The following is an 18,929-nucleotide window of genomic DNA, read 5'->3' on the forward strand; positions in this document are numbered from 1 at the left end:
TACCCCCATCCCGGGCGAAGCGCCTCACGGGGGCGGTGGCGGGAAAGGGCGAGCTCTGGAGCCTGCCTGAGGGGGAAAAGCCTCGAGTGTGAACACAGAACACGCTCCTGTCACCGCTTTTCCCTTTTCTTCCAGTCGAAGACAGTTAAATGGCTTTACATTTTTTTTTCTCTGGTTTCAGCAAGGGTCGGTAGATTTCCTGTGAATGAATCCTGCCTTTGGGCTGTCACCTCTTTGTTTGTCCCCACAGTGTGAAAAGTTGCCTAGAATGGAGAGTTCGGATTGCTTGGGCCATTTGAAGTGAGAGCAAGTCGTTGTTGAAGGTTATTTAAAATAATTTAAAAAGTATTATTGTATTAGATCATCATAGCCCAGGATCCTGCAGAATACCTCAAGTCCCTCTTGGCAGTAAGCCACATGGAGAAAACAAGCCAGGAACAGTAATATATTTCCAAATTATTTCTGCTAGCTTTAAAAAAAAATAATTCTATACACCTGTCTTTATAAATATGGTGGTTTTTTAATCTTTAAATTGGTCTATCCACTGGTTATTGTAATTATTAGACTTTTAATGACTAAAAGAATTTGCCACCTTTTCCTGTCAAGAACGTCTGCACTCAATAATTAACTATAGCAGAGTGAGAAATGTGTCTAAAACTACCATAGAGCATGCTCACAGTGTGTTTTCTTAAATTTGTTTTAAGGTTGATAATTTTTATTTGTCAGCATAATCTCAGACTTTGTTGTGTCGTGCCAGCAAGCTGTGAGCTTGTAAGCAAATTAAAATATTTCCCTGAAAGGAGCAGTTCTTGACCTGGTACTGCTCCTGCTGCGTGTCCTGTGCTGCCACGGTACAGCTGGAAGGCAAAAGGCAAAACCTGCTGGCAAATAAAGTCTGGAAGGGGTGGAGAACTTGTCCTGGGTGTAACTGGCAGTTCTGCAATGGCACCAGCTCCGAGCACAAGTGTTACCTCCACTTTCAGCCCTCACTTCTCTGTTTTAAGCATTTGAAATAGGAAGAGGATTTTCCAGTCAAGGGCTGCAGTTAGGGTTTCCCCTTTAATTTGCTCTTTTATTGTTTTCTGCATGTGTTTGAAGTCAGAGTTCTGTACTTATTGATGTTGGAGGATGACTGACTGTATTTTGAATTCTCAGCACTGCAGAGATTGCTGTCTCATGGTTTGGGGAGTGTAGTTTCTATCCCATGACCATTACAAAAGCCGTGTTTTGGCGACTGCTAGCTCACAATCAGTTTAGCATATCGCTGGAGGAATGTGACCTTAGGGAAGAGAACAGCAGGGTTTGTGGGGACCGGACTTAGTAGCTCCTCAGGAGTAATAGAGCAAACCAGCACCTTACAGTGCTTGTCCTGGATGCCCTGTGGTGCGGGCTTTTCACACAGGTACGGTAGCTTTAAGATTTTGTTTTGCATAGTGTGGGCAAAGGACCTGAACTGATGATTCATTTTTCCGAGATGTTGCATTATGTAGCAGATCAAGCATTGGTCTCCAATTCTGTTGTTCAAAATGTCATGTAATCAGGCTTTTCTGTCCATAAAGAATCAAAATCCTTATAATCAGATTATTTTTTCCATTAGGTAGTCAATAACTGATAAAACTTTTGTATGCTTTTACTTTAAATTGATCATCAAACCCTGAGAAATGTTATTTGTATAAAATCAAATACATAAGTACTGATATATAACTTAGATAATTTTCTTCCAGTATGTATTTTTCATGTTGTTCACTAAAAGTCAGGTTGATATCCATAAACAGAGAAGAATTTAACATTTTTACTATTTTTTTTCTTCCCATGAAGCCAGGAAGTAAATACCAGATGGGCAAACACACAGAAATACAACGGAGGTGGGCTCTGGCAAATGAAATTCACCTAAATTCTAGTGTGCTGTGTAAGGGTTTTGGTAGATATTTTTTTTAAATATAAAACACTTACAAGCCCTGTGGTGATCATTTCAAAGATAAGTTAGACAGTAATTAATTACACAGTGAAATTGCACCTTCTGTTATCCTTATTGTGTCTTGGTGGATACTTTACAGTACAGGGCAAATACTATTACTGCAAACATTAGAAATAATTTGGAACTCCCACAGTAAGACATGGTAATTATTTTGGCTTAAAGATAGCTAACATGTTCACAGTGTATGTAGTTTTAAAGAAATATAGTAAAGGTACGCACTGCTAAATCTGCTGCAGTGGATTCTCTGCTGCTCCTGTTACGTCAACTGTCAAGTTGCTATGACGAAATTGGTTGCAATGCCCCTTTATTAAGTTGCTTGATTTAATAAGCACATATTAGAAAATAAAACAATTGCTGTATAATGTTGCATGTTGTGGGAGTAGCCATTTCTCTGGTCAGTGTAAGCTCTGTCTGTCTGCCAAGACAGGTTTATGTCTGCAGCTCATAAGGAAGTTGATTTTTTTCCTCCCCCCATCATGTATTCAGTCAGTTCAGAACAAGCAGCTGCTCAGCCCTTCAACGGGATGAAATACTTGTTTGTACTTCTCTTTTTGCCTGCTTTCTTGGATGATTTGCTCCAGCTTATACAAGCTAGGAAGACTTCCTGTCTTTAAAATAAATTACAATTTTCTGAAGCCTCCGAACATAATTTGATGAGCACTTTGTTGCCATTAGATTTCGTGCACGGCATTCCTTCCTCGCGATGTAATTGAGTCGAAGACATTGTGCTGAGATGTCTGGGATCACAGTGCTTGACTTGTCTTTTGCAGTGATCAGGTTTATGTAGGGCAAATTTCCAAGGTGAAAGCTCTGAGGTTTCAATCCATACCATGCTCAGCATCAGCACAGCTTGTTTCTGGGATACAAAATTGATTTGGGGTGTGCAGGCTGCTGGGCCATGGTGTACAACAGCTGGATCAATGAGTCTTGGTTTTATCTTCATTATATTATAGCATGCTTTCAACTGACACTTAAGATAAAGAAAATATAAAGTAGTGTTCAGAATGCTATTATTCAAGTATTTTAATTTCTTTTTCAGCAAGAAACATGCTTCAGAACTTGTGGTACAGATTTTTGAAGGTCACTGACGCACTTCTGCAAAGTAGTTGCCCAGTTCCAGTTACTGTCATGTATATGAGAACATTAAAATGGATTTTTTTGTTTCTCTTTGTATTTTCTGTCGTAGCAATGTGGTACATAACTTTTTCTTCCAACACTGTGATTGAGCGTACAAACCTTATGTATTTCTATGAATACGAACCGATTTACAAGCAACGCTACCTCTTCACGTTGCGGGAACGCGTGAAATGCAAAGACGTGAATCCGTTTCTAGTCATCTTGGTGTCTTCACATCCTAAGGACGTGAAGTCAAGGCAGGCCATCAGGATAACGTGGGGATCTCAAAACTTCTGGTGGGGACATCGAATTCTAACCCTGTTCTTGCTAGGTCAAGACACTCAAAGAGAAGACGATGCTGCAGCACTGTCGGTAGAAGATGAAAGCATCCTCTATGGTGACATAATTTGCCAAGATTTTATGGACACTTACAACAACCTCACCTTGAAAACGATCATGGCGTTCAGGTGGGTCACCGAGTTCTGTTCAAATGCCAGATTCCTCATGAAGACTGATGCCGATGTCTTCATCAACACTGCTAACTTGGTAAAATTTCTTCTGAAGCTAAATTCCTCAGAAAATATTTTCACTGGTTATCCTCTTATAGATAATTTTGCCTACAGAGGCTTTTACAAAAAAACATACATCTCTTACGATGAATACCCTTTCCGGTTGTATCCTCCATATTGCAGTGGGATGGGGTATATCTTGGATGGAAAACTGGCTCTGAGGATTTATGAACTGATGAGTCATATCAAACCTATTAAATTTGAGGATGTTTATGTTGGAATTTGCTTAAATATACTTAAAGTGAACATCAGTATTCCAGAAGATAAACAACAATTCTTTCTTTATAAAATTAATTTTGATATCTGTAAGTATAGACATTTGATTGCAGTGCATGGCATTACATCGAGTGAAATAATCAGGTTTTGGCAGGATTTGTCATCAAACACTTCAGTTACTTGCCTTTGATTCTGTATTGATACGTAAACTTAAACCTATTTGATGTAAAAACGTTTAAAGTACAGGGCAACACAGACCAAAACCACAGCTGTAGAGATGACTTCGACTGGAGGAGGGCTATGGTGCTGGGGCAAAACCACCACTCAAGTAAAAATCTGAGGAATTCACAACACACTTTTCCATGTACGTATCCTACACATGCAGGAGACTTTGCAATATGCTGTCCTATCTTCCTCTGACACTTCTCCACATGGTCTGCTGTAGCCATGGGAGTTCTACATTAATCTTCTGGAATGTACAAAATGTTACTGAGGAATAATGTTTATGCCAAGAAACAAGCTTTGAAGATGCTTCACAGATTCCTACCTGGATTTTTTAATTGTTTTTGCAACTGCATCATCATCCTTTGCCACCCTCACATATTTGTCCTCTGCCCAACGACATTTCAGCATATCGCCTCTAGTCCTTGTGGGAGTGTTACACCTGCCCATTTGAAGTATCGCCTCTGTAACTGTTCTCAATGTTACAAGCCTGTGGATCTTGTGACGTCTGCAGAAGCCGATGGGAAATGCGGAAAATGTGATGCACTTTGTACACATCTAGGTATGTCTATAGATGGATAAAGCAGAATTGCTTTGGTGTCTTTGATAAAGTTAGCAGATTGCTGGAGGGCTGGATGCAGTGGGGTTCATGTGCCATTGAGCTGCTACACACCAATACATCGGGATCACCAAAACCCACATACGTACATACGTACGAGTGGGTACTGATGCATCTCCCGAGTTTTGGAACCACGCAGGGAAGATGAAAACAGATGCATTTATATTGTTTCTAAAATAGTTTTCTTCCTTCGAATCTTAAAATTAAAAAAGTAAGAAATTGTAAGATTCTTATTTCTTAAAGAAGACAAACTACTCTGTTTATGTAAAGACGGGTATTTTAATCACTTTATTCGTATCAGCAAGGCCAAGTTTTCAGTACTTTACCCTTCTAAGAGACAACAACACTGAATTTGCAATTGCATTAACATAACTATTCTTGACACATCCACTACACAGTGCAAATACTATAGTTACATCCTGTACATGTAGAATGACAGAGCACTGCCACCGTACTACAGCTACAATGTGATGATGTATTTACATTTGGCTGTCTTTCAGATCGTCTCTTAGAGACAAATTAGAAGAGGTGCAGAAACCTCTAGTACCAAGTTTGAGGTTTCACCAGGTTTTTTGTTTCATTGTGATTATGGTCAGTACTGAATTTTGCTATCTTTTCAGCAATGGCACATGGTTTTATGATGGAATTATAGGATGTGGGGTTTTTAGATATAAAAATTAGGTCTTGGGGAGAATATAGACAGGTATTTCAGATGTCAGTGTTCTATGAATGCATGTTAAGAAGGTAAAAGTTTTTCAAAAATACATTTCTTTTAAAACTAAATAGCTAAAGATACAGTACTGCATAACTGAGGGAAGAATGCTATTGTATTTCTAGAAACAGAGGTAAAACTCCAGCTGTTACAGTGGTTTTAGGATCTGTTATTTGATTGTGGTCAGATCCTGAGAGCTCTGTGAGAAATGTTTAACTTGTTCTTTGATTGTTTATACAGCTTAAAAAAAAAAACACAACCAAACCCAAACCCCTCCATTTTTTATAAGCCTGCCATGTTAAGTGTTTAGAAATAAATAATTTGTCACAAGAACACTGATACTACAGCACAGTTTGTATTGCTTTTTCAAAAAAATGTAATTACGAAAGACTATGCAACCTTCAGAAACTGGCCAGATAAAGCAGACAGTGCTCCTGCTGGGAGAATAAGAACCGAGTATCCCAGAGAAATGGCTGTGCAGGACTGCGATAAAAATGCAACTGTCACCACACAAGGTAATTTTTCTACCTGTGCCCCTGGATGATAACACTGATCATAGATTACCAGGCTTTTGCTTTCACAAATGTGGGTTTATACACAGTGATCTGTTTATGCCACCTGAAATTGTAATCTAAAGTGACATCAGTTCTGCAAGAAATTTACATTGTACAATATTCCCGCACCTTTTCTTGTTTAAAAAAAACTAATTTCCAAACCTGGTTTGTATTTGAGTCTGACATTATTGCTTAAAAGACCATAAAATTCATAACTAAGTTAATGTTTCTGCTTAAAGTAAATATCAGGGAAGTTTCTAGTGTGAGCAGTCATGCAAGTAGTAAAAAAAGCTTAAGACTGTGAACTGAAGCATTAAAGGCAGTGGTGGGCCCAGATTTTATTGCGTATGCCTACAATATTGTACTAAAAATAAAGCCTACATCACAGGCTAAGATTTTTTCCAAATACTAAGATTCTTTTGCTCGTGCAGGCAAGTGGTTCAGCAAGCCAGATTAAATCAGAATTCCAAGTACTTGTGATTTTGATGTGCAAGTGTGGGGCTTTCTAACTTGAAAAGCCCAGTAATAATAATGATAATATTAATAATCCATTGGTCCAAGGTGTTTGAGCACTGCTGCTGGGTGGGCAGCAAAAGGGATTTACAGTGAAAAATTTCAAGCCTGTGTTGCCTGTGTATTAGTTCATAAGAGTTAAAAAGTCAAAATGCTTAAATGTTTTGAGTGCATTTTAGACCAAACAAGTTCAAAATAAACCGTGAAATATTATGTGCTGCAAATTTAGGGGCATTATTCTCTATGATCAGTTCAATAGGAATTTTTCCTAAGTTTTTCCTTATGTTTTCTAGTTACAACTAAAGCATTTCAATGCAAGTTCATTGTAAGTAACTCATGAAGGCATGGGTGCATGATAAATAATGTGATTTTATCATATTTCTTGCAAATTTAGCCTAGAAACTGATTGAAGGTTAACCAAACAACATGACACCAAGTTCCTGATGCACGTCTGTTGGTGATGTTAGGTATGTTGAAGGGGTTTGGGAGGCAGAGCTTTGCTCCCTATTTTTCAAATTCTCATTCATCTCCATTTTCATGTGACTAGTGGGTACCATTCTGGTCACTTTATTAAGTACTCTGCAGTTGGCTTAAGATAGAGGTGGCAGGGAGAGAGGTGTAAAGCTTTCTGCAGCCTCTGTTAGAAGCTTGTCAGGTTTAATGCAGTTACTGTGTGTTGCACGTTGGGCTGTAAACCATATGCAAATACAAGTACTCCATGGAGGAAGGAAAGAAAAAGTAAAGCTAAGCAGATGGCTGAGTTTGTTGGGTTTTTTTTAATATGTAGTTGAGTCCACATTTTAAGGAAACCTAAACTTGTAAACCAAAACAAAGCCCACTCCTCTGCTATTTATATATTGGGTTTCTAAAAACTCTGAAGCCACTTTTTTTCACAGGATTAAAGAAAGTATAGTCTCTCTGAAATGCTGCTGTTATGTGATTCTCAGTTAAAGGCAGTGTCAACCTGCAGCTCACATGAGGAAGTACCACCTGTGTTACAGTAGTTTGTCTTGCCTGCTGTTATGGGACTTAGTTCTCCTCCTATAAAATAAGGACTTAAAGTCTACCCTGAGCGACCTCTCGAGATGGTTTATATCTCTGAGCTCTGTTTACCTCTAGCCTTCTCACAGTTGCTGTGCAGCACATGAATTTTCCAGGCCACATTACTCTGAATGAGTTATTTTTTTACCGTGTGAGAGACGATGGTGTGTAGGTGTCGCATCCATCCCGAGCGGGATGGGTCTCAGCCCGATGCCCTAGCTGCTCCCCTCAGTGAAGCTTTGCCTGCGGTGGTCCTCCACCTAGGAGTAAAGTGCAGTCTCCCCTTCTGGCTCTGAGTGAGCACAGAAGCCTGAAGAAACTCCTATGATACCACAGCTGTGTTGTACTAAATGGAAGCTGTCGTTAACCAAGATGGATTGCTTAAACACTGCAGTTTTGTTATCTTGTGTGTTGTGTAGGATTTTTGTTAATAAAGCTCTGACCTACCCTGCAGAGTTCTAAATGTGCGGTTCATTTTCATAAGGAGTCTGTCTCAATCGTTTCTTAGCGAGCGTTTCCAAATACACTGGCTACAGGTGGTTTTACAGTCGCTCAGTGTAATTGTCACACAGTACGGGTTTTCAAGCTGGTTTTCCAGTCCCTGCTCCTGTTAACCTTGTACTTAACAGTCACGCGATTGTTGCAGTTTGCCATGTTCAAGGTAGATGGGTTTGAAATTTATGAAAATGGATTTCACTTGTAAAACCAACATTGCTAACCACTGCTTACGTTTTGTACCTCGCTTATGCATACAGGAACGCTTTACCCAAGAGCAGTGTAGAGATTCAGTGCAGAATGGAACTAACTCCAAAGAACTTTTCCCAAATAAATCATGTTTTGAACATAACTAAGTTTTTCTTACCAGACGAAATTTAAAATCACAGATGGACTTTGGCAGTTCTGGCATGAGAGTCTGCTGTCATCAACAACAGACGAAGCCAGCGGGGTGCATGGGCCAAGGCACAGGAGCCACCTCGCTCGATGTGGAGCCAGCTTGCTTTCCCGGGGCAGCGCCAGCATGGTGGCACAGGGATGCCAAGCAGGTACACGACTGTCAGTCCACGCAGCTTGATGTCATGACTCTCATTATTACCAAGGTTAAAGGAAGTGCAGATGAAGTAGTTTCATCTGTATTGCTCTCACACCCCTGAAGACAGTGTAGGAATTCCTGGAGAGCAATGTTTGACAGTCCTGCATTTAGATTTCTCAAACAACATACCTGATGATTCATTTAATTGACCTGGTGGAATACAGGCTGAAGTAGATTTCTGAGCATGTGTCCCTAGAAGTACCGATGAGTCTCCACAGGCTTAAAGGAATAAAGGATTGGTCTCTGAAATGCAGAAAAAGTGCTGAATTTCCCTACTGCTCAAGTAGTTTGGAGTTCTTCCTTAAGACTGAGCAGACCAGCCATAGGAGCTGACCTGCTCATTAAAGTGGATTTCAAAACTTCACTCGGGAATTGCTTTTGATGTGAGCCTCTATGGTTTTAGGTCGGCTTCAACTGCTCAGACTGCACATGTTTTGTTTAATAGAGCATCTAGACTATCATACAGAACTAGAGACAACTGATACCTAGAACTTTGTTCTAAGGGAAAACTATATGTAAAACAGCTCCTTACCTAAGCCTTACACAGTCAGCGCTATATAAATAAAGGTGATTTAAATGGTATATATCTTTTTCGAGATGAGTCCTCGGGATTAGAAAGATAATTTATAAATATATTGACAACACTGAGGGGGAGCAGCTCTGGCTTATACAGTTGTCAGACTTCAGCAGAACATTCTGAAATTTAACCTTGCAATTTTGTACAGACAGATTTCAGGACGGAGGCCTAAAAACCTACTTTAGACAATGAAAGGCTAGTGAGGTTTTTTTCTTTAGTATAATCACTTTACTAAATGCTTCTCTGTGTAAAATAAGTATCAGACACATTAGCAATATATTATTATTAGTTAAAGCAAGGATGTCCTTTGTTCTGAGGCAGCTGAACAACAAAACCTTATTTTCAAGATACAGCGTTAGTGTTTATGTAGCAAACACTTACTTCAAGCTGATGCACTGCTTTAGTACTAACTTCTGTGGTCTGAAAACTTCATGACCTTTTTTAATTTTACCTTCTGTAAATGGTATAATACTGCAGTAACATTAGCAGTTCACAAGTCAGTAGATAATACTTCATTATGATAGATGGCATTTACTTTATCCAAACATTCTACTGAATAGAACAGGCTCATTCCTTTCAAGTTTTGTTTAGAAACTGTAGGACTGCAGTGCTGACACAATCCTCACAATGGCATCTGCGACCATCCCTCCCGGTGAGACAGGAGCTATATGCCCAGAGCAGTAGTGCTGGATGTCACAACAAAAGAAGTGGCATACATTGTGTATGACATGAAATATTCTCTCCTGCCACCCCTGAGGCCAGTGATGATTTCGCGGCTTTCCTAACGGGATGGCTGCGGTGTGTTGCCCAACATCTGGATCCCACAAACACGTGTTTAGAACACATTCAGCGGTGCTGCGAAGCCACCCGCGCAGGGGATGCGGGGCAGGGTGGCGGTGTGCCAAACCTTGCTGTGCGCGTTCAGCAGCCGAGTGTCCGCGGCTCTTGGCTGTGTCACGCGTTCGGCCCGCGCTGTGTCAGCACGGCTGTGACATTCAGCCTGAGAGCAGGTCTGCAGCAACCTCATGGCGAACTCTGCACCGGGGGGGAGGAGACCTTAAATCACACCGTTCCCACGGGTTAAGAGAGCAACTATTTTTTAGGGAATACTGCTCGGTTACCGTGCCTAAGCCAGGCCAGCCACTAGACGGAGCTGTGATCCCACTGAACCAGGCTGGCGCCCAGACCGGGATCCCCACAATCGTACCGGGAGCCACAAACGGCGAAGGTGACAGCCCGATCCTATACGAACGAGCAGCCTTCCTAAAACCCGTCTGGTGTATAATCAGAGTGAGAACCGAAGCGGTAGTCTATAGTCGGAATGAAAAGCTAACTGGTAGTATGTCTGAAATGTACTACGTCAGTTAAACTCTTTGCTTGTAATACCGCTGGGAAGAGCCCACGTTCATTTAACTGCCCGCTCAGATGACTAATTACAAGGTGCACTTTTTCATACTGGACCATACAAAAGATGCTCTGTGGCAGCAACTTAACACAGGAGTTTTCTGCCATGTGATGCTCTTACTTGACGAACAGATGTCACCAGTGGAGCTATTCGGGTTTAAGCAACAAAAAAACTTCCATAAACATATACAGCAAGAGGGAGCGCTCAGATGTGTGCAAGCCACTCTAACCAAAATGCATCTCCTTTTTTTGGAGAGGTGCCCAGGCAGGAAAGCAGCCCTGAGTACAGCGTGAGTACTGCCACTGCGATGCTGTAACACATTCTGCCGCGCTGCTCTAGGGATATTTCTGGCTGCAGTGTCTGGCAACCCTTTCCAGATGTAAGGTAGGTTATTAAGGCAGTGGAGGATCAGACCATAGATCATTTAGGTTGCATAAGCAATATGTACATTACTTAATCTTGTCATCCAACAGCTGGATGTATCGCGACAGAATTTGGCACAAAGCAGCATGACTGGAAAGTTGCAGATGTCTATCTAGATCTGGATAAGAACTTCCTTAGAAGACTTGTAGCAGGGAGCATAGGGAGGCACTGCACATGTATGTGGAAGACTGCAGAAGGCCTCTCATCTCCATTAGTCATTCATCTTCAAACCTAAAGTAGCTGTAACTAGTTTTTTAAAGTAATAAAAACAAAAGTCAACAACCTTACCAGAGATCATTGGCATGAATGTCTTTGGCCAGGAAAGAGCTACTAGAAAGGTGGGAGTGTTGCACAGAACACTGAAGGTGCTGAAACAACTATTGCTGCAACTGCAGAGGTTGAAATGGGGCTGATTCAGTAACTGCCTGGATGGGCCTGTGAGTGAGGGAATAAATGAATCTGGGAATAAACATCTAGCCAAGTCTGCAAAACAGCACTACGTGTTTTCCCGAGTCCCGTGAGTGTGGCTTACTTCCAGAGCGAGCCACCCTCCCACTGCTTCTTCACGGCTGCCTGGGGAGTCTGTGAATGCGTACGATTCCTGCCACCGACTCTCCTGTCTCTCTTGAGTGCAGAGCAACCAGAAAGCGAGCTGTGCTCAGGAGAAGGTTGGGCATTCCTCAGCAACGCTTGCTAACCTTGAGAACGTCAGCTGCAGGAGGCTTAGTGGCAGCCAGTTTTTCACTCAAGTGGCCTTAGTCTATATTTTTTTTTTTGGAGCTGACCATTGTTCCAGTTCCAACCTCTCAAATGCCTGTGAAGGATTAGTAGTGATGTCTCTGCTATACGAGCGTCCCTCTGCTTTAGAGTTTGTGGGCTGCTGAGTCTAATTCCTCTTTTCCCTGGGCAGCTGTTTTGACAACCATCCAGGCTGTGTCCTCCAAAGAAAAGCCAGTACAACGGAAACATCATCTGTGAAGGAGAAAGGAAAGGCAAACGCTACAAGCACCACGAGCTCTGCCTGGAGCAGTTTCGATACTGCTGCTGTGGCACTATGAGTACATGGTTAAGCACTCCCATGAAAATATCACACAAGGTTTTCATTTCACAGTGTTCTGACCTCAAATACCTTTTCAAAATAAAATAACTGAAGCACTCTGCAATTATTAACATTTCCTGTTAGCTGCTCAATTTAACTGCAAAGTTGCATTTCAAATTCACTGAATGCACTGTTCAGGAAAGTCCGAAACCTTGCATCCCCCCAGGAAGGAGCAGTGCAGACTGTGTGCCTGCTGGTTTCAGAGGATGCTGGACACTTTCATCCTTCTGCTTTTCACTTGTCTGTTCCTCAGAGTCAAGGGGCTCTACCCAGTCTGGGACGAGAAGAGGCTGCTAAAGGATACACATACAATTGAGTTGCACTGGTAAGAGCAACAGATCCAGTTAGGAGTTGTGATTATCTCCAAACAAACTAAAGGACAGAAGTTTGTTGGGAAGAGCTAACCTATGCACAAAAATGAAAAGACTAAAATGGGCATTCCTTCTCGAGCAGAGAGCAGAATTTGTGCTCTTTCATCTTTTTCTTCAGAGACATCACACCCGCTCAGCACAAACACAGCACATCACAGGATTGGCCACTTGCCCAAAAATGCTACAGGTGGGTGAGGAGAAACAGGCAGCTTTTAAACCAAGTAATGTTGTATCTTTATCCAAGAAACCGACAATGTTAGTTAATGTATTATATCCCTGAATCACCTCAGGACCCAAATACTGACAACCTCCATCACCTTGAAGACAAGAGACTTCAACGGATTATCCAGGACCACATTTTGCTGGGAGGGAATCCCAAGGATGATTATAAAACACAATACGGGCAAGTGAGCCATCCAAAATACGACCCTTCACCTTGGGCCCTGGCCCTGCTCCTCTAACCCGTGCTGCCCCATCATTCTGTGCTGCCGCCTCTCCATCATGAAGCAGCCAGCGAAGTTACCAGGTGTAGAGCAAACTCAGACTGTCATTGTTTAAACTTACAGTAGTCACAGATTCCAAAATACAATTAAATACTGAAAGTTAGAACTAAACATATCTTTATCTAGCTTTAACACAAGCTTTTATCTTGATAGTGCAATGACACTGCCTGGCATTTATACATTATACCAAAAAATGGTTCTGAAGTGGTCTTCCCCTGGATTAACACCAGAAGTTCAACTGCAGTGGTACAAAGAAGTCTTTAGTAGGCTTGACTTCCATCTAGGTAGCTCTAAGGAATGACATGTTTTGATTAGCTTTCCAAATAGTCACTGACAAAATTAATTTTATCTTGAATTACTTTCTTTACATGCCTATGAAATGTCCATGCCAAAAAACTAACGTAAGGGTGAGTCTCAGTGAACAACATTCTCCTATCACAACAGAGCGATTTTTTGATATAGAAGGTGTCAAGCCTCAGAGTATTTTGGTGGAGTTTAACGTTAGTTGGTTTGAATACAATATGGCATAGAAGAAATGTTACTGGAGTAACGCACAGACTGAATAAACATGTGGCTTCAGGTAATTTGTTAACTCTACCTCATCACATACTTGGCGGGGATTTATTTAAGGGGAGGGGGAGGTTAAACAAAGCGAGAGAGCCAGTTCTGTGACAGCAGGCTAATAGTTGGCTCCTCTTCCTCCTTCATATCAATAACAGGCCGAGAATCGGAAACCTTTTCGTATGCAACCTTATCACTGCAGATTAAAAAAAGAAAAGAGATGAGAAACATGAGAGCATCATTCTGAAGAGTCACGCCTACGAGTGGAAAGCAGCATCGTTCCTATCACTTGCTATTAAGCAGCAGCACTGTCCCGACCCTGCTGTGCATCTGAACGAACCCTGGACTGTTAGAAATGAGAGGTGAGGAATCAAATGAAAAGTCTACACAGGATTTGTAAAGAAAATTCTGAAATGGATGATTAGTTAGTTTCTAAGGAGCAGCAAGGTCACAGGGGACAGGTACATGGTAACAAACTTAATTCTTATAATCACTCAGAATGTATTTGTTGTATTGCTCCTTTTGTTAAGCAAAGAACAAAGACCAGAGGGATCTGTCCCTTTTGTGTAGAATCTTAACGGTATTTACTAGAGCTTTCTACTATGTTTAAAATATAAGAATTTGTTTTAAGTTCAGAGTGAGGCAGAGAACCACCGGTAATTACTGTTCTTCTGGTTTGCTGCTATTCCTGAACTTCACCACCATCACTGTTATGTTATCAGGACATCCTCTGTAAAAGGACTGTAGAACTATGCTCTTTGCACCGAAGTGTGGTTCATCCAAGCGTTCCTTGATGAATCGGACAGCTTCCTCATTGCTGAAAGCATCCCACAGACCATCCGACGCCAAGATCATGAACTCTGGCTGCAGTTTGTCCAGGTCAAAGGTAAGAATATCAGGGTCGGGAATGACAACGTTCAGGTTCTTCAGAGGGTAATCTCCTAACGAGCGGGACATGGCCAGGATCCCCTGAACGCGCCAGGAGCCATTAAAGCTGATAAAACCACCTGGAGAGAAACACCAACACTTAAAGCAGTTCTTTTAAAGTTAAAGCATTTCTCTGCCTTCCTACCAGACCCACCCAAAAATTCATCCTGCAGAATCTTGAGGCGTACAGATGTTACATATCTCAAAAAGCAGGAGATACAAATTCAGTAAATCTGAGTAAATTAAGTAAATCTCAGTGCGCTGCAGGGAAGAGCTGGATTGTGGTTGCTAGTGCGGTTGAAACAGCTGAAGCAGAGAAGTTGGCAATGTGCAACGTATTGAACACAGGTATTCCTGTACTGCACAACTTACTGTTCACACAGCCTTGTGGCAATGCTAGAACAAAAATACTGAAAGCAGGTGAAATACACCTCCTTTTTCTGTGTAGTTCACGTTTTCCCCATTTCAGAAGATCTATGAAGGAAACAACACTGAAAACACCCTGCAGTAGGCCTTACGTTTCACTTTTAAGGTGTAAAGCAAAGAAGCAAATGCAAAAAAACTACTTACAGGCTCTTCTATCAACCTGCCTTGAATAAGCTGTGTCAAAAAGGACCAAAAAACTGTTGTGAACAAACATCACAAAATTTTACTTCAAGTCAGAAAAATGCCATGTGAGATCTGACTGATTTTCCCATCACCTGGATTAAGGCTAGCTGAAAATATTCTATTCAGGGGTTGCCTAGAGTGGGATATGTTTTACACTGAGATCGATGACTCTGACACAGCCAGCACCTGGCTGCTGCACAGTGTGATTGTGGAACTACACAGTGTTCGAGGTCAGAGTAAAATTTAGGCACCTTCAATTCCTGTGCGTGCCACTGTCCGCACTGTTCCACAGCAATATTCCTCTCGTCTCAACATGAATGAAAAATCACTTGAGGACACATAATTTGCAAGCATGCACCATTAAAATGTGTAACAAAATTAGGTGAACTGTTGTCTTTTATATCTGTAAGTTGTCTGCTTTGGTGTTCTTATAAATGTCTTTGTTGTTTGCAGTTATCAGAATGTTTTCAGCTCTGCACTCAGCCTATGCTTCAGTCACCTTGTCACCTAAATTTGCAGATAGCATTTCCATTCCTGGCTGGCTGATCTAATCTGTAAATTCCTTCTGCTTTCACGCAAAACCACATTTCATTTAGTGATTCATTGTTGTTTAAAGCTTGAAAGTTAGATTTGTGTTAAAACCAGCAGAAACACAACTTTTTAGCTGGGTGTTTTCATGAGTACTTCTGAGGAGTCTCCATTATGAAGATGTTTCCTTCCATAGCCAAAAAAAAGGAAGGACGGGTGAGCCTGCTGCAGCTCCTCTTACATGTGCCCTCAAACAAACCTCCTCCAGATGCTGCTGGAGGTTTTGAGGGCGCCTCGGTTGAGGGTTACACAGCCACCTCCTCACCAGCCCGGGGATCTTTCATAAGTGATGAGGGCTACAGTAACTGGAGCGTAACCATGTGTACGCATTGGAATGACAGGGGAAGCAAAACGCAGTTAAGAAGAGGCAGTTTTAAGCAGACATTTTACACACAATGAGGGGACAGCACTGCCTGCACCCGTCACTGTACCCGCAGAGGAGACAGCTGATGCTGCTGACCAGCCGCAGCACACTTACTCCAGTCTTTGCAGGTTGTGCTCACGTGTGCAAAGTGAGCTTTCGGTGCCATTCTCACGTGGCACCTGGAACTGCCTACGGCACAAGCTGAACTCCTGTGATTTGCTGAAGTGTCTGTTGTAATATTTTCTTTTATAAAGCCATTCCTACAGAATACATACAAATGCCCATGGAAAAGCAAACATTCTGCAGTGCTGGCTGCCACTGGAGAAGGCATTGAAGAAATAGAAGCCTTTTGGCAACCGCACAAACGTTTTGCATGTTAGCAAAAGCTGAGCTCTAAGGATTATGTTCAAGGTGAATGACTTAAATTTCCATCAGTGACTGTCACCTTGTGGCTCTGCAATCAAGTGTTTCTTCACAAGCCAAACCCATGGTTGTTTCAAGGCCACTGTCTTACGCTGATACATTGCTCAAGTTCCTGATCAGAAGGAGATTCCTTGTGTTTTTCTGGGGACACCAGCATCCTTGGTGGCAGGACATGGATTCTCCTATCCCACAGGAATGGGTCAGAGAGGTGGGTCCCCACTCTCATTCGGCTGCAAGATGCGTGTGCATCAGCCGGCATCTTCTGAAAGGACGAGTCAGTCTTGACCCAGACCCTGTAACCGGTGCTATTAACTGCACAGCCACGCTGCGGGGCAGGTAATTCCACACGATGCAGCACCTCATCTCAAAACGGAGAGCCCTGCCCTCTTCTCTTAGCTACTGCCTTTCCTTTTGGTGTTTGGCTGTGGGCTGGGGTACCAGTGACCCCTCGCTGCACTGCAGGAACTCCCACAAGAAACCTGAGTGTTGGCTTCTGGGGCTTCAGTGCGAGAGCTGCTCGAGTCACATCCGACTGAGAAATGGCAATTTTTTTTCAAGTTGTGGCTTGACTAAGACTTCGTATGCAGTTGCTGGCAGTGGGGAAAAGAGAGGGACTGAATTAATTCCTGACCACTGACAGCAGCTAGCAGCGAGCCTCCTTAACATCCACCGTGGCAGCGAAAAATGACAGATTAGTTCAGACTTGTCATCCCAACGTCAACACCCCACTGAAATGCACAGGGCAAGTCACGCTTTTCTTTGAGCTGCCATTTCAGGCTGCCTCTAATTGATTTATATCAGACTGAGGTTTGAAGGATATTTTCTCAACCGTGGCTATATGGATTTCACTTTTAAATGAAATCTAATCCTACAAACACAAATGTGCAGTCACGTTATAACTACCTACAGGGCACTGGACGGTGCAGCTTGATGGCGCAATGTTAAGTTGGAAAACTGAAATGTAACATAATGATGTGGTTATTGTCACTTTCTTCAGTTCTACATGACAAGAAAGTATCCAGCTGGTGGAAAAAAGTCAGGTACTTCTGTCACAGTAGCAATGTAGGTTTGATAATTCCATTTGGGCACTTTGCTTCCATTTTACACTTACTGTATGTAAAGAAGGGATGTTCCAAAATGTCAAAGTATTCAGCAGAAACTGGATTGTAGATTAACAGCACGATGTGGCCATATCGATCATGATAATACAACGGGACAATAGGTAACAGAGAAGTGAATTCATGAAGTCACTAGGCTGGATAGAAAGGGTCCCACTGCTCTTACACCTCCTCAGCAATAAAAGCAAACCAAGAGGAAAGCACACACTGCGCACGTGTGGGCATTTCTGCTGGTGTGAGCCTACTGATCACCTGTAGGTTTTAAAAGTGTTTTACACTCAGGGTAAAACTTGTTATTTCCACCTTACAGGGAAAGATGTGGAGGCAGAGAGGGAATGCATCTCTGGAGGCAATGCTCATCGGTAGGTTTAACACAAACAAGATGAATTTTTTTTCTTCATCAAATAATTTGTTGCTGCAGGCTGCTGTGGGAGCCAAACCAGAAATGGGTTCAAAAGAGACTTTGACAAATTCATGGAGAATTGGCTATTAAACTTGATGATCCAAACGTAACTGCTAGCCCGGAAGGTCGCTAAACTGACAAGTGATGAAAGCGAGAAAGATTCATTGCGGAAAGGTTTCTGTTTCTTATATTCGTTCCCTATACTCCTGCTACAGTTTACATGTTTGTGCTCATTAGCAGTCACTATAAGGGGAAAAAAAATAGCTTTGATTAATTAGATTAATGTACTGCTTATTTTAGGAACTAAACCTCACTGAGCTTCAGACTCAGCCTCTCACATAAAGGCTGCTGCCACGGTTTGATGTAAAGAAGCCCGTAATGCTGCTGCTACTGTTTATTAATTTGCTCCCTGCAGAGATCACAAGGGAACTGGCTGGGATGGTCAACTGGCTGTTGAAGATGAAGGCTGCTCTTCTTCCTCCGACGCTGGCTCATTAAGGGATAGGTCAGTCTGCTTCCATTTCTGTCTGTGCCATGACATCCTACTGAAAAGTGCTGTATTAATAATGGAAGATTTTATCTGCTGATGCCTCAGTCTAGTACTTTTCAGTCTCTCTCAGGGGAAAAGTCTATATTATTGACAGAGTAGAGAAGAAAAAAGATGAACCTTCAATCCAAAGCAAAAACATTATGACTCACCAGCTCTTTTAATCCTCTTCCTCTCTTTCAGTTGGTAGGGCTTGTGATCGTGTGACAAGGGGATAGCGTTCCCATCCTTGTCACACAAGACTCCTCGCGAATCACCAACGTTGGCCACCGTGAGTTCTTTATCTGACAACAGGGCGATCAAACAAGTTGTACCTGGAAAAAACAGAAAGAAATGGGAAGCAAAACAAAAACATGGGGATATATATATATATATAAAAAT

General features: G+C 41.9%; 2 protein-coding genes across 2 annotated transcripts; one reads left to right on the top strand and one right to left on the bottom strand.

The window, feature by feature from the left end:
- The first annotated feature begins 3,106 nt into the window (after positions 1-3,106).
- B3GALNT1 (beta-1,3-N-acetylgalactosaminyltransferase 1 (globoside blood group)) lies at positions 3,107-4,069 on the top strand. Its single transcript, XM_010075780.1, has one exon. The coding sequence runs from the start codon at positions 3,107-3,109 to the stop codon at positions 4,067-4,069; it is 963 nt and encodes a 320-aa protein (XP_010074082.1).
- Positions 4,070-14,229: 10,160 nt separating this feature from the next.
- Positions 14,230-18,862, bottom strand: PPM1L (protein phosphatase, Mg2+/Mn2+ dependent, 1L; the record flags this gene model as incomplete). The annotated part of the gene is made up of 2 exons (XM_010075781.1): positions 14,230-14,576; positions 18,701-18,862. Coding segments are annotated over 2 exons (509 nt in total), but the record flags the coding sequence as incomplete, so codon positions are not given.
- Between the last annotated feature and the right edge of the window lie 67 nt (positions 18,863-18,929).

This window comes from Pterocles gutturalis, unplaced genomic scaffold, assembly GCF_000699245.1.
Source record: "Pterocles gutturalis isolate BGI_N339 unplaced genomic scaffold, ASM69924v1 scaffold51707, whole genome shotgun sequence".
NCBI classification, from domain to species: Eukaryota; Metazoa; Chordata; class Aves; order Pterocliformes; family Pteroclidae; genus Pterocles; species Pterocles gutturalis.